General features: G+C 40.3%; 1 protein-coding gene across 4 annotated transcripts in view; it reads right to left on the reverse strand.

Annotated features, from left to right (window-relative positions):
* The window catches only part of CYFIP2 (cytoplasmic FMR1 interacting protein 2), a 101,972-nt gene that overhangs the window by 35,853 nt on the left and 44,434 nt on the right, over nt 1–21,685 (reverse strand). For all 4 annotated transcript variants that reach the window (XM_042451370.1, XM_042451371.1, XM_042451368.1 and 1 more), the window contains exons 11-22: nt 19,280–19,397; nt 15,050–15,169; nt 14,649–14,774; nt 12,298–12,464; nt 8,980–9,127; nt 8,012–8,165; nt 7,449–7,605; nt 5,853–5,949; nt 5,669–5,745; nt 2,690–2,798; nt 1,901–2,020; nt 205–404 (exon numbers count right to left, since the gene is read on the reverse strand). In XM_042451370.1, the coding sequence (XP_042307304.1) occupies nt 205–404; nt 1,901–2,020; nt 2,690–2,798; nt 5,669–5,745; nt 5,853–5,949; nt 7,449–7,605; nt 8,012–8,165; nt 8,980–9,127; nt 12,298–12,464; nt 14,649–14,774; nt 15,050–15,169; nt 19,280–19,397 (1,593 nt within the window). The remainder of the gene's footprint in view (nt 1–204; nt 405–1,900; nt 2,021–2,689; nt 2,799–5,668; nt 5,746–5,852; nt 5,950–7,448; nt 7,606–8,011; nt 8,166–8,979; nt 9,128–12,297; nt 12,465–14,648; nt 14,775–15,049; nt 15,170–19,279; nt 19,398–21,685) is intronic.

Below are 21,685 nucleotides of genomic sequence, written 5' to 3' on the forward strand. Positions count from 1 at the left end.
AATTTCTGATCTAAAATGAAGGATGCCACATCCTTGGCTAATTCAAAGAATATGTCTTAAATTGTTGTAACTGTAATTTTCTGCTGCATCAAATTAAGTAATTCAACTTTGTTTTGGTCAGGAAGAATAAAGTGTGTAGCATCAGTGACTCAAATCTAGTAATCAAAGAGAGCAGCAAAGCACTGTATTGTGACATTTCCTTACCTGTTAGTAGACCCATTGTAGCAGTAATTAGGTAAGAAGTCAAAATTCAGTTCCCAGAAGACATGCAGTGTGATGCGCCCATAAGGAGCTGAGACATTGTGATTGGCCTCTCGAAACATGGCATCAAAACTGTCCAAAGTCATGTGCTTGCACAGCAGTCTATGTGTCAGGCGGTTTATCTCCAAAAGCCACTCAAGCTCCTGTACCAAGAGAAAGCAGAAACAAAATGATATCATGCATGATCAAGTTCCAGAAGTGAATTATCTCACATACAGTCAGGCATGTACAACTTCTACATCTTTCACCGTAAAGTCAAGCTGGGTGGTATATAAAGATGGGGAGGGAGTTATTCCATTACCATTTGAATACCAATAGTTTAACCTTTACAGAGCCAGTATGGTGTAGTGGTTTGAGCATCGGACTAAAACTCTGGAGACCAAGGTTTGGATTCCTGATCAGCCATGGAAACTCCTGGGTGACCTTGGGCAAGTTACACCCTCTCAGGAGATTTTCAAACTCCTGAAAATGACAGGAGAAAGCTAAGCCCAAGACTTGTCCCATTATCCCCAATGGTGCTGTGACTACATGCATGCACAGCCATTGGGGTCAATGGGACCTGAGCATCCATGGATTTTGGTATCCATGGGGGGGGGGGGTGGTGGTGTCCGGAACAGATCCCACACAGATACAAAGGGACAACTGTAAAGGTAAAGGTTTCCCCTTGACATGAATGTCTAGTCGTAACCAACTGTAGGGGGCAGTGCTCAACTCCATTACTAAGCCCTTCGGCTTTGAGCATCGGAAGAGCCAGCACTGTCCGAAGATGATTTGGATGGTCATGTGGCCAGTATGACCGCACGGAACTCTGTTACCTTCCCACCATAGTGGTACCTATTTATCTATTTGCATGCTCACTCCATCCTGTGGCACTTGGGCCTCGAACTGCCAAACTTCCAAACTTCTGATTGTCAGAATTGGTATCTTAACCACTAAGCCACCACATCCCTTATATTAGCACAATACAGAATAATTTATATTGCTTGCACAACTCACCTAAGTAATACTTACAGTCCTTATTATTATAACACCCAAACTGCAAACTGGAGGAGAAGGGGAAACCTCAGATTGAGACAAGGTTCCTTTCCTAAGAACACTGACTTCACAAGGCAAGCTATGGGTGGCTGTGAAGCTGCAGGCAATACTTTTACTGCTCTGTCTCTTGACCACTGGCCTGATATCTAACTACAATTTTCTAGCAACTGAACTATCTGATTGAACTATCTGAAAATTCTCATTCTGTGGTGTATAATTATGCCTCCTCCTTAAAAATAAGAAGACTAAGAAATATTATCGATATTTAAAAGGTCTTGAATGTGAAGTCTGCCAACTATCCCAAAGAAATGTTGGTGATTCCTCCCCAATCTGGAAATAAGAGTGTGAAATGTGGACAATAACCAAGAATCAACAGCTGCACACAGGATTGTCAATACACTCTTGTAATTGTTGGCTGCAATACATACATGAGAAGCACACAATCTACAACAAATGAGCACATTAATAATTGTACGGCTTAACAAACAGTTTGGCTGGAGATGACAGAAAATACTGGCAGTCAGAAATGTACTGGAAATGAAACATCTCTGCAATAAGAAGGCATTCTCCACATTCTGTTCCCTTTCATCAGGACAGTGCTTACCACAATGGATGTCAGATCCTCACTCTCAAAGCGACTAATAGCCTGGTCTAATGATTTGTACATCGCAGCTGAGATACGTTGGGTGATAAGTCTGTTTAGGTCAATTGACCTTCCTAGCAGCTGTGAGGAGAAGAAGCAAATGAGATGATTAAAAAGTGGGGGAAAATCTAGGACAAAAAGGTAGAGAAAGAACAAAACAGACTAACCTGATACATTGGTTAGTTTATCTTTCCTGAAATGGAGATAAGGATTTCAGCCTATTCAGTTTACAGAAAGGGGCAGATCCATGCTTGCAGAATAGTGCATGCTGAAATATTGCTACAGTGATGTGCAATGTGTGCAGTTGTAGGCATACTGTGGAGACCCAGTGGTTGTAAGGCGCTGCTCACTGGACCATATGAAAATAAGTGGCATGGTTTGGGCAGAAGGAAGAGAAAAGCATGCCATGAGCAGAACTGAAGAGAACATGAATGTGAGAACAGCTCATGAGATATGCCCACTATTCCTGGTCACATGTCTACTGCCCTTTACTTCACCAAGGGTACAGACTATATACTTCACACCATATGTAAGAGCACAAATGAAGCAACCACAGAAATCTAGATGTGCTATAAGAAATTATAAACATGTGCATCTATTTACCCTTTTGCATGATGCAGAATGCCATGCACACTCACAGTGCCATGTACACCTGCATACTTCCACATACAAAATGGATGTGTGAAGCCACCATTGCTTCCAGGGCCAAAGAAAAGACTGGAAATCATGTTCTGACTGACTGTGTCATACCTGGACATGCCTCTGTTTGAGCAATGTTTCGTATCGGTTGGATGGCGGGTAAGGGATAATCACTCCATAATTTTTACATTCAGCCCGGAATCGTTTATCCAATAAGACACTGCAATTGGAAAATGCTTGTCAATATTTTTACTTGATTACATCCTCACTAGCTCAATTAACATTAATTGGATTTCACCTAAAAGGAAATCTATGCAACAGGCCAGTATTCCGTGACTTGGATAGATCCAGACAATTGATATTAGCACACTGGCTTTTATTTCCATGCTAGGTGCAGGCTTCTCCCAGACCGTTTAAAGCATAGGGAAATCCCATTCTTTAAAAGATCCAGGAGAACCCAGGTTGGGCACGGGATGAGTACTGCCCAGTGATAGTGCTATGTTATAGAACCCATTCCTGTACATTTACATCCCGCACCTAGAACAGGAATAAAAGCTGGTAGGCTAATCTCTAATGTTCCGCTACAATTACCATCATTCCTGATCATTGGACAAGGTCACTGAACTTATCTGGGAGCTACAGTCCAAAACATCTAGAGCAGAGCTGGGGATACTGCAGCCTGCAGGCCACATGCAGTCCCTTGACCCCCATCCCTTGACACCTCTGAAACCCAAAGTCTCCCAAAGCTTCCCCCCATTTAAAAACAAACAAATTTCAGCACAATTTGTGGGTAATTTTGCCCCACACCATGCAGAAAATTCCTCAAACACAATTGATTAATTAATTAATCGAATTTATATCACACTTTTTTCCCAAGATGAGATTTGAGGTGGGTTTTTAAAAGATGAAGCTAAGACATTAGTTTACAAAAGCCAAAAAAAGAAAAGCAATATTACTTTTAAAAACATGATTAAAAACAGTTTAAAATACTTAAAACATATTCAAAATAATTTCCAGTAAAAGATTTAAAATATAGCACACCACTTGACACACATAATACTGCTTCATAATTAAAATTCAGAGGCCTCCCTGAATAAAAACATCTGTCACAGGCAACCCCGAACCCAGAACTGCATAGAAAAATGGAGTAATAGTGGGCGCTTGGTATCTGCTGGGGTTTGGTTCAAGGACACCCCCCCCCTTGGATACCAAAATCCATGGATGCTCAAGTCCCATTAAATACAATGGCACAGTAAAATGGTATCCTTTATATAAAAATATATATTTTTTGGAATATTTTCAAACCGTGGCTGATTGCATATGTAGATAAAGTATCTGTGGGTATGGAAGGTTGACTAAATAAGCTGTATTTCAGCTTGCTAGTAGTGCAGTGCCTGCAAGGGGGCCTGGACAGAAGGCTCAAATATAGGAAATGTCCTGGAAAAGGAAGATGTCTGAACTAGAGGGATCCAGGCTGGAAAATGTAATGGCACATAGTGGACTTATGCTCAACTATTAATCTCAACTAAAGAAGACCCATTGAATCAATGGGATTTACTTCAATATCGACTCCTCAGTCATGAGGTGATTCAATGAGTCTACTGTGCCTAGGACTACTCAAGGCATTCAGAACAGTGACTATTAGTGAAGAAATGGATTCCACTACTCTCTGTTTTTAGAGCTTTCTGCCTTACTCCATTCATTAAAAAAATGTCATTCCATCCTTCTCACTGTAGCCAAAGCATTACAGTTTAGGCTATTAGTCTAAAGCTAACATTGATCTTCATGACCAAGTCCTTCAAAAATTGTCTGGGTATAGGTCTACTGGAAAAACTGGGCATTTTACATATGTACTCCTAGCCCTATCCATATTCCTTCAATTTAGCCTTCTCAAATTTGCACAGGAACTGCACAAAGATACAGACCTGCACCAGCACCAACTGAAGTGCCTGCTTTATGATATAAAGGTACACAGGATGAAGAAGAGAAAGCCCAGTAGTTTCCTGGATTTCAGTATGTTGGTAATTCTTGCTTTTACTCATCAAGCCTTGTGATTGGTTTCTAAAACAAACTAGAAGATCCTATATCCTTACTCCCCATCTCCTCCCTGCAATGCTAACCATAGAGTCTAGAGAACAGGAATGAATTTGTAAGTGCTAAAGTCTGAGATGTTGCATCACTGGAGATGTGTGGAGGTAATTCGTTTAGATACTAAAAGGAATTCCTGGGGGGAAAAAGTAGAAAATACGGATGAGGTATAAAATTCATCTCGTCTTGCAATATGAATTACCACATTAACTATGGTCCCATACAGACAGGCCAAAATAAAGCTGCTTCGGGTCACTTTGGAGGTATGCTGTTTAAATGATGCATACGTCCTAAGAGTCCAGAAGCTGTGCCAAAGCCATGTACGGGCCCTATGTGGACTTAGTGCCTGAAAAAATATGCTATTTCAAAGCCAGAACCTGATTTTGACAATATAGCAGTCTGGCTTGCTTGGTGTAAAATATGCTTTTGACCAAGTTTGAAGAATATCTTTAGTGGCTAAAAAGGTAGTTGTTATCCAATAGTAAGCACTACCTGAACCTCTGAACTCATAAATAGGCTTTAAAATCACATTCTAAAAACCTATTCCACCATCCCTTTCTATACTTTCCCTTACACATGGAGAAATCATTATAATTTTATGTGAGATTAATATGCAATACTGTCATTCTGAGACATATGCATAAAGATGGCTACAGATTCCTGCAATGAGTGTCAACACGGAGTTTAGAAAAGTTATTTCTCTGGACAACCATTCCCAGAGTGCTCTGGATAGCATTGATCTGCTCACTGGGGGATTCAGGGAGTTGTATTTCAAAACAAACAAACCTAAACAACAACAACAACACTTTTCTAAGATGTGTGTGAATCTGATATCAGTGTCTTCCTGTCTTTCTTTAGCACTGTCTGCTTTGATTTATCATCAGATAAAGAACTAATCAATTCTTACAGAAATACACAACACCTGATGCAACATAGTCCTGAGCTTGACTAAAAAAAAACATGTTTTGACATAGGGACCAAAAATCAACAGAAATCTCATACCTGCCAGCCATTGCTTTATAGTAAGCAAAGATCTGGTCTGCCAGTTTGTACACAAACTGATCGAAACACAAGTTCACCTGGTAGAAGAACAAAAAATGAGTTAAACAAACATGCATAACTGAGGATAAGCTTTTTATGAAATTCCTAAAACAAATTTTTAGTGAAAGGGGGGAAAGAAACTCACTTCTGCTTCAATTTCATCATAGAGAAATTGCTTTTTAAACTTGGTTAAAGCATAGTAAGCGCTATCATTGTAGAGATCCAATGGATACAGCACATACCTGCAAAGAAAGAAATCCATGAATGCTAACATAACGTTCAAGTAGAGTGGGCAACTCTGCTTTTGCACTTTTTAAAATTTATTTTAAAAATATCATGTATAAACTTGACCTTCACTCATGAATCAACCTTTGTTGTTGTTGTAATCCTTGTTGCATGCCTTCACATTTTTATTTCCAAATTATGGTGACCCTAAGGGTTTTCTGGGGCTGAGAGCATGTGACTTCTCCAAAGTAATTAACTAAATTTCCATGGCCAGGCGGGGAATCAAAGCATGGTCTTCAGAGTTTCCTGGTCTCTCAAACTACTATACCACACTGGCTCTCTAAATAAACCCTAGGCCACTATAATTAAAAATCTGTTACCAATTAATAATTACAATATTAAAAGACAATACAAATGAAGCATCTCTACTATGGCCTAAATTCATTACAAAGTTGGGCATGCTTAAGCCCATTAGGCATGTGTCCTGGGCTCTCTGTTTTAAAGTGGAAGCAGTCACTTTCAGGTACTTAAAAGCATTTGTGTATGGGTGAGAACAAGGGATACAAATCTTCACTTATATCATTCTCAAAAGCAAGAATAAATACCTTTTTTCCCACTAGGTGAGAATGTAAGAGGTTTTACACATGGTAATGTTTAGAAATCAGTATGGCACAGTGGTCTGAGTCTTGGACTACGACTCTGGGGACAAGAGTTTGAATTCCTGCTCAGCCATGGAAGTCCACTGGGTGACATTAGGCAAGCCAAACACTCTCACGCTGAGAAAACCTGTGATTGGTTCACCACAGAGTCATCATAAGTCAGAAATGACTTGAAGGCAGACAACAGCAACAACAAATGATTTCTCCCAGCATTTTTTTTGTGGGGGGGAGTTTATACAAAAAAGATTATTGCTAACGCCCATTCCACCAAAGGGAGGAACATCAAACATATAAAGTCAGAGACAAAGACAATAAAACACAACACTAGAAATACAGTAGACCCTTGGTATCCCCTGGGGGTTGGTTCCAGGACACTACCCCAAAACCCCATGGATACCACAATCTGTGGATGATCAAATCCCATTATTTATAGTGGCGTAGTAAAATGATGTCCCTTATATAACCTGGCAAAATCAAGGTTTGCTTTGGGGATTTTTTTTGGGGTGTGTGTGCAAATCATGGATGGTTGAATACATGGATGAAGAATCTGTGGATATGGATGGCAGATTGTATATATAAAATCCCCAATATCCCACTAGCCACCAAAATTTCATGGCAGCTGACCATTCTCCTGATGAGGTGTCTGGACACTCCAATTCTATGTGCAGACATTCTTTCTTACCCCTACCAAGAAAAGTGGAAATCCCAAAGTCTTGCAAATGGGAGTCTGTAGTGGCACAGAATGGCAAACTGACAATTATCAGGGCCACTATCTACGAAAGGCAGGATCATGATGTATAGTATTTGAAAATGATCTGTTTATTTATACAAATAAAAAATAATCTTTAAGCTCTTACTCCATCATAGAAGGTTCTTTGGTTTCCAGGATGTGATCTGTTAGAATCCAAGGCATAGACATCTCAATAGGAAACTGAATTCGACGACCCATGGTCAACTCCAAAAAAAATTCTCGGAACCAAAGCTGGGACAGATCACAGCACTGCTGGAGGGCTTCTGAAAACACACAGCATTTCCCCACAATCATGAACAACAAAGGTTTAATGCTAATGAAAAAGTATATTTCACATATTGGCCATTTTTCAGTTTGAACTTGTTAAAAATCATAATTAAAAACTGCTAAACAGAAATAAAAAGTATCAAGATTAAGAAAAAAACAGAATATACAAAATGCTATACAGATTTATCTGTAAAATATTTATGGATGCATTTCTTACAATACTATGATGACAGTTTATTCAACAACTAGTTAGAACACCCATACTAACAATTACTCCTGATTTAAAAATAAGCCAGATTTAAAAAATCTAGACCTAAAAATAAACTATGGGCAAGATTCAGCTATTCTTATGAATCAGATCAAATGTGTGCATATATGAGAATTGCCTATATTACAACTTACCACTTATATTGAGAAGGTGAGTGAAGAAAAAAGACTGCTTGTGGAACTCTTCAATGGCCAGCACTATGGGCCCATCCAGGCTGCTCCTGAGAGTCTTCTTTGAGCCACTCTTATCTGCAATGAGGGATTCCAGCATAGTTCTCACCATGTAAAGCTGTAAGGAGACATTAATTGTTGTTACTATAGCCTTTACAAAAGCATCATTCTCTGCAAGCAAATCCAAGAGTTCGAACTAGAATTGACTAATTGAAACAATGGGATTTACAGAAAAATACTATTGACTCTTTGAGTCTATTTCAGTTGGGACTATCAATCAGATTTAGAATTTTCACTTCATCTAAAGTGGGGATAGAAAGAATATTCAACAATACTCAAAAGATAGTTTTAAAACAAAAGGTTTTCCTGAAAGATGCTAATGAGAATGTTAGAAGAATGAGACATTTTGCAATCTGCAACTTATTTTAAGTGGCTGTGTTATCAGCACTGATCATTTCTTTGGTAGGAGGAAGGAGGCTCTTTGTGGACAACTTCATTCTTGTTAACCACTCTCGAGTCGATCCTGACTCATGGTGACCCAGTGGATGAGACATCTTCAAGATTCCATGTTTTCCACTGTTCTGCTTAGTTCCTGTAAACTCATACCCGTGACCTCCTCAATGGAGTCCATCCATTTAACATGCAGCCTTCCTCTCTTCCTCCTTCACCTTTCCTGGCATTGTTGGGTTTTTTCCCCAACAGGTTGTGCCTTCTTATGATGTGCCCAAAGTATGTCAGCCTCAGTTTTGTCATCTTGGCTTCCAGGGAGATTTCTGGCTTGATCTGCTCTAGGACCCAATTGTTTGTCTTTTTGGCAACTAGTGCATGAATTACAATAATACTGGTGTGAAAGAGATTAAAATAAAGCAGAGCTGTTTAAATGTTTACACAGGCAACAAATCTATGTTCCAAGCAAGGAAAGAAATGCATACCTGTGTGCTTGAAGGTCCTACAGCTCTCCGTGGAACCTTGATATCAAAACCACCTTTAGGGTCTTTTTCTCCTCTCAGGCAAGGGTCATTTGGAGGCTCACGCCCTCCTTCCCAGTCACAGATTGTCTTTCTAATTGCCTGAAGGACACTAAAAAAAGCAATGAAATTGGAATTGAATAGGCATTCAAGACACTAACTGGATTAAATCAGCATTGTCACTACTTCTGCAGTTTGACCTACTCCCATATTAGAACCAATAAATTTATGTCACGTTAACTCCCCCCCCCCCCAAACAAACAGGCAAACAAACAAAAACTTTAAGCCCAAATATAATGTACCCTTTTACCCAACAAAATGAGTAAATGATGCCATTTTTCAGGGAAACAATACGGTGACAATGTTTATTTTTGTTGTGTGCCTTCAAGTCATTTCTGACTTATAGCAACTCTAAATCAACCCTATCATAGAGTTTTCTTGGTAAGATTTGTTAGGAGGAGGCTTGCCATTGCCCTGAGGCTGAGAGCTTGTGATTTGCCTAAGGTCATCCAGTGGGTTCCCATGGCTGATCTGGGAATTGAACTCACCACAATCATTGACAGAGAGGCGACTCAGAGGATATCATGGTCGATGATATCGAAAGCCACTGAGAGGTCTGGCAAAAGCAACAGGGACACACACCCTCTGTCCAGTTCTCTGCGTAGTTTATCTGCCAAGGTGACCAAAGCTGTTTCTGTCCCATAACCAGGCATAAAATCAGATTGACATGGATCTAGATAACCCATCTCATCCAGAAATGCCTGGAGTTGGGAAGCCACCACATGCTCCAGCATCTTGCCCAAAAATGGCAGATTGGAGACTGGCCTGTAATTATCTAGTCCAGGGTAGTTTTTTTTCAAAAGAGATTTTACCACAGCCTCTTTTAGGCATGTTGGAACCCTGCCTTGCTGTAGAGAGGCATTAATCCCTTACCCACTCCACCAATCTTCCTTTGGCCTGTTTAAGCCAGGAAGGGCAAAGATCTAATATACATGCGGTGGCTCTCCCCTCTCAAAGGATCCTGTCCTCATCATCAGGCTGCACAAATTGAAAGTTATCTATCATTACTGGACAAGCAGGAGCCAAGGTTACACCCAAGATAATATGAAGTCTGGATCCAGGTAGCTGCTGGAAACCGGGTGCCAGTGCCTTGCCCTTTAATGGGGTCCTGTTAAGGGGCATTGTGGGTGGGGCAGTATGGTCCATTTGGGGGCAGAAGGGCATGCCCTATCACCAGGTGATCAGGAACCACACAGCTGCTGTCCACCCATGTGGACTTTGTAACTTTCATTTTGGTTCCTCTTCCAGAAGATGCAGTTGGAGGTGCATTCATCCATAACAGGCAGGCTATCTGACCTGGAGCCAAATCAAAAGTACCAGCTGTTGTAAATAAAGTTGTAGCCTTGATATTTCCAAAAGAATCTCTGTGGTGTGTTTTCTGCTCTGGCTCCCCTCCCTATGTTGAATTCACAGCCGAAACTGCAAAAGGTATACTCAAAATGCAAATGATAGCACTATATAAATCGCTTTCCAATAATTAATGTAAAAGAAGAGAATAAATACACTGAAGAGAAAATAGTAAGTTAAACTGCTTTTCAGTTTTTTTCCAAAACCCTCAAGGAAACATATCTGAGGAGAAGCATAGATAATTGACCAGAGAATGATCTCATAAAGGGAAAAAGACATGGAAGCCATATGTAAGTTGCTCTAAATTCCCTGACAGAAGAGGTCATACATACATATTAAAAATATTTAAAATATTGCACATGTGGAGATACTTCCATATGCACTCTTTTATATCAATGCTCTAGTTGATTCAGAAGATAAAAAGTAACAGATTTGTATACAATAAGCTGCACATTGATCGTGAGACACTTGCACAAACATAATTTCAGACAAAGGACCAGGCAAAACCACCTCTGAGTATTCCTTGCCTAAGAAAAACCTATGAAATTCAAGGACTTGCCATAAGTTGACGGAAACACACCCACCCACGCACTCACACACCATACTTCTTTGTGACTATGGGCCCATACAGACAGGCCAAAATAAAGCTGCTTCAGGTCTCTTTGGAGGTATGCTGTTTAAATGACATACACATCATAAGAGGCCAGAAGCTGCACCAAAGCTGCACTCCAGTCTTTAGGACTGTAGCATGGCTTTGGCGTGGCTTCCAGCCTCTTAGGACACATGCATTATTTAAATAGCATTCCTCCTGAAGCAGTTTTATTTTGGCCTGTCTGTATGGGCCCAATGAGTGAAATAGCCACTGGTTCAGAACTCATGATCCATTTACCTCAGTATCTCCTGAATATTTACTTTATGAGTACTAAATTATACAAACTGTGAAGGTATGAATGTACCATAAACTGGGGCAGCAAACCATTGCCTCATCTAGCCTATCACTGTTATTTCAGCAGTGATCCAGAGTTTACATGTATGGTGCTTCCAGCCCTAGTATCTTTTTAGCTGGAGGTGCCAGAGCACAAGGGCACTTATGATCCAAGCAGGGGGATGTTTGTCCTGAAAAGCCAGGGTGAGCACTTCTGCTTGCTTGGGCCTGCCAGTGCCAAGGACTGAACTAGGGATTTTCTGTATGCAAAGAATGTGCCCTTTGGATGAGCTATAATTCTGCATTATAACTTCACAGACATGTCATTTTGGCTGTGGAGCCAGGTCTTACAGGGGAGGGGGGGGGGAAATCAGATAAACGGGTCCATGTTTCTTCTGGACAGTCATAAGCATATGAGGCTAAAAACCTTTTTAAAAAATATCTATCTATCTATCTATCTATCTATCTATCTATCTATCTATCTATCTATCTATCTGTCTATCTATCTTTGCCCAGCTGCTGGAGATGGGGATTGTTATAAGTCCAATGGCTGAAGATGTTGTTGTTCAGCTGTTATCTAACTGCTGGAGATGGGATTGTTACTAGTTGTGTGCTTGGCTTTTTTAGTTTCAAGATTGTGTTTCTAGATTACATTTTTAATAGTTTGGAATTGTGTTTTTTAATTTTAATTTATTTGTATAAGTGAAAAATGAAAAAGGAAAAAAGGAAAGACCTTACACAACAGAGGTAGGCAAAATGTGACTCTGGAACTTCATATAAATCCCCAGGGCACAAACCAATGATGCGGAGCATTTGAGTGCAAATGTATAAAATGAAGACATTACAGCATGAAGAATGCAGAGAAAACCTGATTTAGGACTTTTTGTGTGTGTGTGGGGGGGGGGATGTGTAGAACACACTGGGAGGTTTTGCTTGAAGGCTAGTCTCACCTGATGAGGACATTCTTCTTTTTCCTTACAGCTTGCCTCAGTGGCTCTCTTAGTGTCACCTGAGCAAAATCTTGAAGAGCAGCATAGATTGTGTTCCTGATGGCCTGATTGAAGACACTCTCCATGCGACCCATTAGCACTTGAAGACCTTTTATCATCGCAATCACCTGAAGAATTCAAAATGGAATGGGAATAGTTATTAGGTATTCCCTCCTAAGGTAAATAAAGTACACACTTTCCTCTCATGTAGTTTGTTTGTTTTAAAGTTGCCTGTCAATATTATTTGTTAGGCCTTGCCAAAAACACTGTATTCTATTGTGGGAGAAAAATGTAAGCCCAAATTGTTTAGCCATTTCAATATTGTTAGGTAAACATATTCCATGATGTTAGAATATGTGCAAATACACACAAGGTTTGGTAAAATTGGAGAAAGAGAACATTGTGTTGCTGCCCTAATCAAAGCACTAATAGGATAACACAAGAATATAACAGCCCTGATGAATCAGACTAAAGGCATGTATAATGTAGGAGTGGATAACTGTGGCCTCATGGATGTTGTAGGACTGCAAAATTTCCTACCATTGCCTGTGTTGGCTACAGCTGATTATAAGGTGTAAGGGTGATGAAACAGATGGCCCTAAAGGGGCAGCTTGAAGCCACCCCTTTGATTGCCAGATCAGGACTGCAGCAACCACATGCTGTGGCCTTGATCCAGCTTTTTTCTGGCACAAAAAGAAGTGGCAAAACTGGAAAAACACTGTTTTTTCTGCCTCATCTTTTCAGAGCTCCTGCATCATGTGGCATCTAAATTCCACACCACTGGAGTGCCAAAAAGCTGCCCACATGTGGGCAGTGGAGCAACGTAATGCTGGCTTCGGGGCAGCGTCAAGGCATTCATCATGCATACACCATGCCCATGCCACCGGGAAGCCGGCTTATTGTGCCGGTCTGTTCTAGCCCTCAGTAAACAATGTCTGAAAGGTCACAACTGCCTACTCCAATCTCGTCCAACATCCTATTTTCCATGATGGGCAACTAAATGCCATTGGGCATGCCACAAACAGGACATTAGCTTACTTGCTAATTAGCTTACTTGCTGTTCACCACTATGATCTTTGGAATAGCGGTATATAAATAAAAAACAAACAAAACAAACAAACAAACAAACAAAACAAAATTAAAGGCCAGCCTTCCATTGGTCCTGTTTACAGTAGCTAAAGTATTTTCAGGTGAACAAATCTCTTGAGCCCAGAGGTTACATTTAGACATCATGAGTAGTGATGATCCTTGTTTCCCTGGGATTTGGATGGAATTATAAAAAAATCTTCTGCTCTGTATTCTGTTAGCTCCAGAGATAATATTGTTGTCATGACCTGATTCCAAAAAAAAAAAAAAAAAAAATAGCAATTTCTATATCAGTACACTTAAGCACTCCCTAAGTGATTTACAAAATGTAAGCTAATTGCCCCCAACAATCTGGGTGCTCATTTTAGTGACCTCAGAAGGATGCAAGCCTGAGTTGAACTTGAGCCCCCTGGCTGGAATTGAACTCGCAACCTTATGGTTTGTGAGTGAGTGTTGCAGTACAGGCATTTAACCACTGCGCTGCCAGGGCTCAGTAAACATGGCCTTTGATTCAGAGACTGAAGCAGAGGACATTCTGGAACCTGCTGCTGAACCAGAGCAAGAAGAGGTTTCAAAGCCACACTTATCAGATACACACTAGAGTGCAGTACCAGCTTTGGCAAACAGTCCTGCCGATTCAGATATAGAAAACCACTTACTCCTACCTATATTTACTGATTAGAAACAACACTGAGCAGGCTTAAGACAGTTTCAGAGGATTTATAGAAAGCAGCAATTAATTAAGTAGCAGCTGCATTGAGCTGCTGAGCTATACATTCCCAGTCCTGCCCTCCATGAATTGTCAGAGATTATCTGACCTACAGATATTCTTGAACTCTGTGCTTGATCTGGACTGTGTTGTTGATCCCAGATGCCATGCACCTTGCCTGGACTGGGTTTGTTGAATTTGGATGCCATTTACCTGACTTGGACATTGCTCCACTCTGTTTGAGACTTAAGGCTTGTATTTACTAAAGTAACGTAAGTGCTGAACTATAAGCTACTCCTCATTAGCTGCAGGCTATCAGCTGTGTAGCAATCAGCCTTTGGCTGGTTACCCAGACTGTGTTTCAGACAATTGCACTTTTATTTGCACTATCAGTATATCACTTCCCTTTGGAAAATAGTAACAAAAAAGGGGTAGTCTTAGTTTTCCCAAACTGATACTTCAAACATTTTTAAAATAAATGTTATTTTGAACAGAAAAAGCCAATATAATCACTCACCTCAACAAAAGCAAATTTTTCCTCACTGGTATAATTATACCGCGTGGCTCTCTCATATTCCTCAGCAGTGCCTGGACAATCTTTGTTACAAAACTTATCAGTGGGATGGACCAGTTTCCAAGAATACTATGCAAAGAAAACAAAAACCAGAAACAATCTAGCCACTGACTCTTGTTATTTGAGAAAACTGTTTCAATCATTTAAAGATCACATAATCTTCCACTATACACAGAACTTCTGTCTTATACATGTATTTCTTAACAAAAGAATCAGCTGGACTTTTGGGAGAAATGTGGATTATAAACAAACAATCAAGTAGTCTTTATTTATGGCAAGCCATTATGCCTGGTGTCAATCAAAACAAATCTATGACAATGGCTATGGTCAATCCCTATACCTACCACTTCCATAACATGTGCACTCCACTTGGACAAAAGCTGAAGCCCCCGTAAAGCCAGGTCAAAAAGCTCTCTGTATTCTTCATCTGATTTCTGGCTGTCCAAGCCGGAGCCAGTCACAACCTGGAAAAGCAATACAAACAGCTATTCCTTTGAAGCAAACAGTATTGCATTTGCTTAAGTTCTCTCACAACTGTATTTTTTATTAAATGCAACTGTTGCCACAAAGATTCATATCTCAGCAAGAAAATGTCAATAGGTAACAAACTGACCACACTGAAAAGAAAGAAGCCAATGAAGGGATATCAGAAAAGCTGAGACATAGTTAAGATAAGATGCAGAGAGTATAATTGTCAAAATGACATTACTCCCCAAACTTAATTTCCTGTTTCAGACAAGATCTTTAAAAATAAAGAGCAAGAAAGAATTAATTATTGTGTATGTAAGAACAAAAAACCTACACATTATGGAGATAATACAGACACAAAGTAAAGGGTGAACTAGGTTTCCCAACTGAAGACTTGACTATGAAGCATATGGATTTGTTGTTGTTATTGAGACGGCCATGGTCGCCTTGGTCGATGATCTCCGTCTGGGCATCGACAGGGGAAGCGTGTCCCTGTTGGTGCTCTTGGACATCTCAGCGGCTTTCGATACCATAGACCATGGTATCCTTCTGGGGCGCCTCGCAGAGGTGGGAATCGGGGGCACTGTGCTCCAGTGGTTCCGTTCCTACCTCTCGGGGAGGTCCCAGATGGTGCAGCTGGGAGACGTGTGCTCTGATGAGAGGCCCCTTAAAACTGGGGTCCCTCAAGGGGCCATTCTGTCTCCCATGCTATTTAACATTTACATGAAACCACTGGGAGAGATCATCCGGAGACATGGGGCGCGGGGTTATCAGTACGCTGATGACACCCAAATTATTTTCTCTATGTCTCCGACTGATGCAGTGACTGGGGATGGCGTCTCTCCTCTCGTGGCCTGTCTGGAGTCAGTAATGGGCTGGATGAGGGAAAACCGACTCAAATTGAATCCAGAGAAAACGGAGGTACTAGTGATAGGTTCCCCTGGTCCAGGAATGGCGGTGGTTCCACCTGTCCTGAACGGGGTCACGCTCCCTGTGAAGGACTCCGTGCGCAGTCTGGGGGTGCTTCTTGACTCGTCGCTTCACCTGACTGCTCAGGTGAATGCGACGGTCAAGAGCACTTGTTATCAGCTTAGGCTGATTCGCCAGCTGCGCCCATACCTGGCCCAGAGGGACCTAGAAACTGTTGTACATGCTCTGGTAACTTCGAGACTGGATTTCTGCAACGTACTCTACATGGGGCAACCCTTATACCAAACTCGGAAGCTGCAAATAGTGCAAAATATGGCAGCCCGGCTGGTCACTGGTGCGTCCAGGACCAGCCATATAACACCAGTTTTAAAAGATCTTCATTGGCTGCCCATTCGCTTCCGAGCTCAATATAAGGTGTTGGTAATTACCTATAAAGCCCTAAATGGCTTGGGCCCAGGATACCTAAAGGACCGCCTCTCCCCATACATTCCGCCTCGCACTCTCAGAACGTCTGGGCAGCAGCTACTGAAGGTGCCTAGGGCTAGGTTGGCCTCCACTACTCGGAGGTCGTTCTCCATAGCTGCCCCAGCCCTTTGGAATGCGCTGCCCACAGAGCTCCGCTCGTCCACCACCCTGGCCCAATTTAGGAAGGACCTCAAAACCTTCCTATTCCAACAGGCATTCCCCGAGTAAATATCCTGTGGGCCTCCCTCCTCTCTTTCGTGGCCAAGAGGTTGGGCTTTGGGGCTTTACTGTTGGTTTGTTTTTAAATATGTTTTTATTGGAATTGTTTGAATTTTAATTATGTTGTGAGCCGCCCTGATCGGAGGAAGGGCGGCATATAAATAAAAATTTTATTATTATTTATTATTGCTTTCAAAATAGCTCTGATTTATAGGGGGGGGGGTTTGTATGATTTATTCAGAGGTGGTCTGCTATTGCCTTCCTCTGAATATAGCCTACAACATAGTATTAATCAGGCCCAACACTAGTTTGCTTCTGAGTTCAGATAGGATCTTATAATAGTGACAGACAGGATCTTACTGGATGGAGACAGAATACATAGATATGCAGGGTTTTTTAATCGATTAAATCTTGATTAACACATCTGTGCTTAAAAATCTACACAGGATCAAAAATCTTTTCAGCAATCCAGCTTCCACACTGCTGGGAAATGGTGGGGAAAAGCACAAGGATCTTCAGCAGTCCCTTTAGAAGCTCTTCTATTTTGTTAAGCTTAGGAAAACACAATAAAAAGCAAAAGTGTTTGAATTATTTTTGGAACATTATTTTGGACAAATGTTGTACATCTGTGGCTGATATTAAGAAGCACCATGGAGACACATTCTTCACTGACATAAGACCACTGACTAACAACTGGCTTTTAAGTTTTAAAAAGCATGGTACAAATTACTATACAAATGGTTGACTGAATGATGCCCCAAGTGTTTGAGACAAGTATTTGATTTCTGTAGCCTCCCTCCCCGCACCTATATTCATGGAAGGATAGGGTATAGGTGTGCAAGCTCTGATCCCTGTCTTCTTTTCCACAGTTCTTGTCATCTTCCATTTTCAGACCAAGGTGGTTTATGCATGGGCCAGAATACTCCTGGAGTAGCTCAAAGTATTCCAGGCTCAAAGCTAGCCCAACATCGCTCCATTATATGGGACACTCAAGAGTGATGCTGAACAGCTCTTCACATGCATGTCCTGCTGTTCTGCCCATTGCTGGCACCATGGGTAACTCCCTCTGAGGTCAGAATGAGGCATCCAGCATCGATTACACAGCAGGAAGCCTTGTTCTGACCTCAGAGGTAGTGACTTGCACCAGCAGGGGCCAGCAACACATCAAGATGCCTGCTGTCACTGTGGAGACATGACTTTAAAAAAAAAAAATTAAGGAAGGTATACCATGGGTTAAGTGCTGAATTGGCTGTATGTCTTCCATATAGTTTGCACTTAAACTGGGGTTTGGGCCCAGTAAGACATTCTGGGAGCTGAAATGAAAGTCATCTGGAAGACCAAAGTTTGTGAATCACTGGTCCACAATCAAGGTGCACACTTGCACAAAGATCCTGTAGATCTACTGAAGCTTTACAAGTATGCTGTGAAATAAATTTAAGGGATATAGTTATACACAATTCCCTTTGGGATACATGTTTCTTTTCTATCTCATTAATAACATGCTTCACTTACAAGTTAATAATTAAATTTGAGTTAGAAGAAGAAACAATTAAGGAATTTATGATAAAATGGGCAAGAGAGCTAAATCAACCTACACAATTAGATTAATGGGAGAGAATTTGGAAAAGGAGAATAAAACAATCTTTAAATATGGATTTAAGAGAAAATGTCTATAAATCCCAACATAGATGGTATTTAACTCCATCTAAACTATCAAAAATAGATAAAACAAGAAAAACACCTGCTGGAAATGTCAGAAAGAGGTTGGGATGTATTTACACTGTTGGTGCAAGTGTGAAAAAGTTAAAATATTTTGGAAGAATATACATTTAGAGATGAAAAAGATATTTAATTTCAGGGAATGAGCAGAACCCAAAATGTACCTCTTGAACATAATTGTCAAGGTTAAATTAGAAGAAAAAGAAGAAAAACTACTCTTTCACACAATTGTGGCAGCAAAAATGGTGCTTGCAAAATATTCTTGATCATTACCATTTAGCTTACATTCATTGTACTGGAAGTATGCCTAAAATGATTAAAAATAAGATGCTGGGTAAATCTCTACAATGCAAATAGTGGAAGTGGTGGAATGAAAAACAGAAATAAACAAGGTTGGCAAAAGGAGATGCTCATGAGAGGTCCATGGCATAGAAGAACAGAGAGAGGTACATTGCTTTGAATGCAGGAAGTCCCAGGTTGAAACTCAGGTATATACATCTAAAAAGATCACAGCAATACAGGTAATGATCAGTTTGTGCCCAAGTACTTGAATAACTGTTGCCATTCATACTAAGCAAAATTGGCTGAACCAAGTATGGTTTACAGCAGCAGCAGTAATTACATGCAAAATTATTCTGAGCAGATTATCAGCACTCTAATGCTATTAATTTCATGATCAACCTGACTCCTTCCCTAAAGTCCACATCCAAAAGTTCCTTTCATTTTGTGCACTGTACCAGGAACAGCCTGCTTTTCTTTCCATGAATGCTTACCTCACTGTTGCTGTAGCGAGCAAGTTCAGAGATAAAGCGGATATGGTCATCTCGGATCTGTACCATTTGTTCACAGATGTTGTACTGGGGACTGATGCTGCTCTGAGTGCATGTCCACCTGGACAGAAAACCAGTACCTTTAGCTTTATACTCATCATAATGAAACAAGTTACTACTTCAAACACTTCAGTCATTCTACAAAAATGGTGTTCTACAAGGGTGCTTTCACTTGTTATTGCACCCAGTTACTGAACTGTGCTGGTGGGGACAGGCCCAGCTGATATGATGCTATACAGCAGTCATTTACTATGGACATCCCTATGATATCCTTAACTTTTATACCATCTCTATATACCTATAATGTACTTACCTTGCAATCATGAGGAAACTTGGCTAACAGTAATGTCATAGGAAGCAGACTAAACTGCAACCTGGAAAGTAAATGCTAATGGAAATGAAGATTAGTCTTTAGTATCTATCATAAAAAGAAGGCATGAATAGGACTAAAAATGGGTGAGGAACATTTTCTTTTCTATGGTTTGTCAATTAATCGCCAATATCTGATTTTGGACTATTAGTTGATTTAAAAACATGGTTTGTGCATTTAAGCATCACCCAAAGCCAACAGTTTTGTGTGACAACTCCATCTAGCCATTCATATTCCTTTTCCTTCCACAGTTACAAGTTATTCACCAGTTCAGTCAACGACACTCACATTGGCTATCTGCCATGTTAAGTGCTTCATAATTCATAATTTCTGGTTTTGTATCACTAGCCATATGAAGATGGGAACATTGGAGGGGAGCTTGTTGTCATGTTTTTGGAATCTGAACTAGTTCTACTTGGTGCATTTCTGTTAAGTATGCTGACAATAACAATATCCAATTATATTTCCAGAAGTCCCACAATCCCAATACTTCACTCTTACCCTTTCAGTGTTCAGTTTCCCCCAAAGGAATCAGCAGGATATCAGGTATGATCAATGACTTGGCTGTGCTAGCCCAGCCTGCCACATATAATTTAGTCTACTGTACAGAGTTAAAAAGGCCACACAAGAAAAATACAATTAATTGTATCTCAGTACAAGGGTAGAATGAATAAGGGAGAAGAAAGGAAAGGACATGAAAGTGCAGGAACATAGGAACACAGTCGTGCAATCAGTTAATGTCCAAAATCTCTTCTCCAGGGAAGGAGAGAGCTGCAGGGGGCCATGCTGCCCTGTTTGGAAACTGAATGAGAAAGTAATTGTTAGTAAGTGAGGACAACAGGAAGAAATATCTCATGTTTTGACAATTGGGATGGTACTGGAGATATTAGAAATGGGATTAAACACACAAAAATTGTTAAATAATTTATATAAGAAGACCTTCTCATATTTTGTGGTACTAGCCAGGTTAGGATTTCAATAGACTTTGCCAATATGAAATAAAATATAGGTATGATTAGTGAAAAACAAACATCCATGCTAGTGTATAAAACCTCCTGCTGATACTATTAGACAAGGGTGAGAATTGTGTTACCCTCACAGGACAGTAACTCTCAGCATTCTTCACCACTGGCTGCTGAAAATTGCAGTCTGATAACATCAGGAGGACCACATGATTCTTACCCTTATTTTAGACCCATTGTCAACTTAGAAAATTAAATAACTATACACTCAATGAACACTGCCATTTCTTCAGCAGCTTACATTGGAACTAGACTGTCTGTAAGAGTGATTACTTCCTGTAATAGATATTCTCCTGTGACCACTGATATACTGTATTGAGTCATTATCTTCAGAGCTTGGATGGGTTACTTTTTTTACTAGAACTCCTACAATCCCCAGCCAGCATGTTGACTAAAGATTCTGGGAACTGTAGTCCAAAAAAGCATTTTTCTCAGTTTTGGTCTTGATATATACTTGAAGAGTATCATCCAACAAGTTTCACATAGATGGCCTGTATCCAAGGTCCTGCCACAGATGTCACAGAACAATACAATGGGTTTGTGGAGTGTAATGGAAAGTTGAGGTATCAAATATCTACCAGGTGGGCAATGTTCTGACCAATCTGATGGTATTAGCATCACAGTAGAATATCCCTTTGCAACAAATTTAACAGCTGTCATTATATTCACACATGTAAATGACTACTTGCATGGCTGCTTGAAACACAACTGTGTAAAGATTTCTGCATGTGATTCTAATGCAAGAGGCTACCCATGCTTTTTTCACAAGCATAAATTCAGCTGGAAGATCATCAAATAAACCCTTAAGTTAACATTCAGCTGCACATCTGTTTAAACTGCTCTTTCATGAGTGATGCCTTATATTCTCAAAGGCAGCAGAGCCATTCTGCATATTATTATTATTATTATTATTATTATTATTATTATTATTATTATTATTATTATTATTATTATTAT

This window comes from Sceloporus undulatus, chromosome 2 (assembly GCF_019175285.1).
Source record: "Sceloporus undulatus isolate JIND9_A2432 ecotype Alabama chromosome 2, SceUnd_v1.1, whole genome shotgun sequence".
Taxonomy (NCBI): Eukaryota; Metazoa; Chordata; class Lepidosauria; order Squamata; family Phrynosomatidae; genus Sceloporus; species Sceloporus undulatus.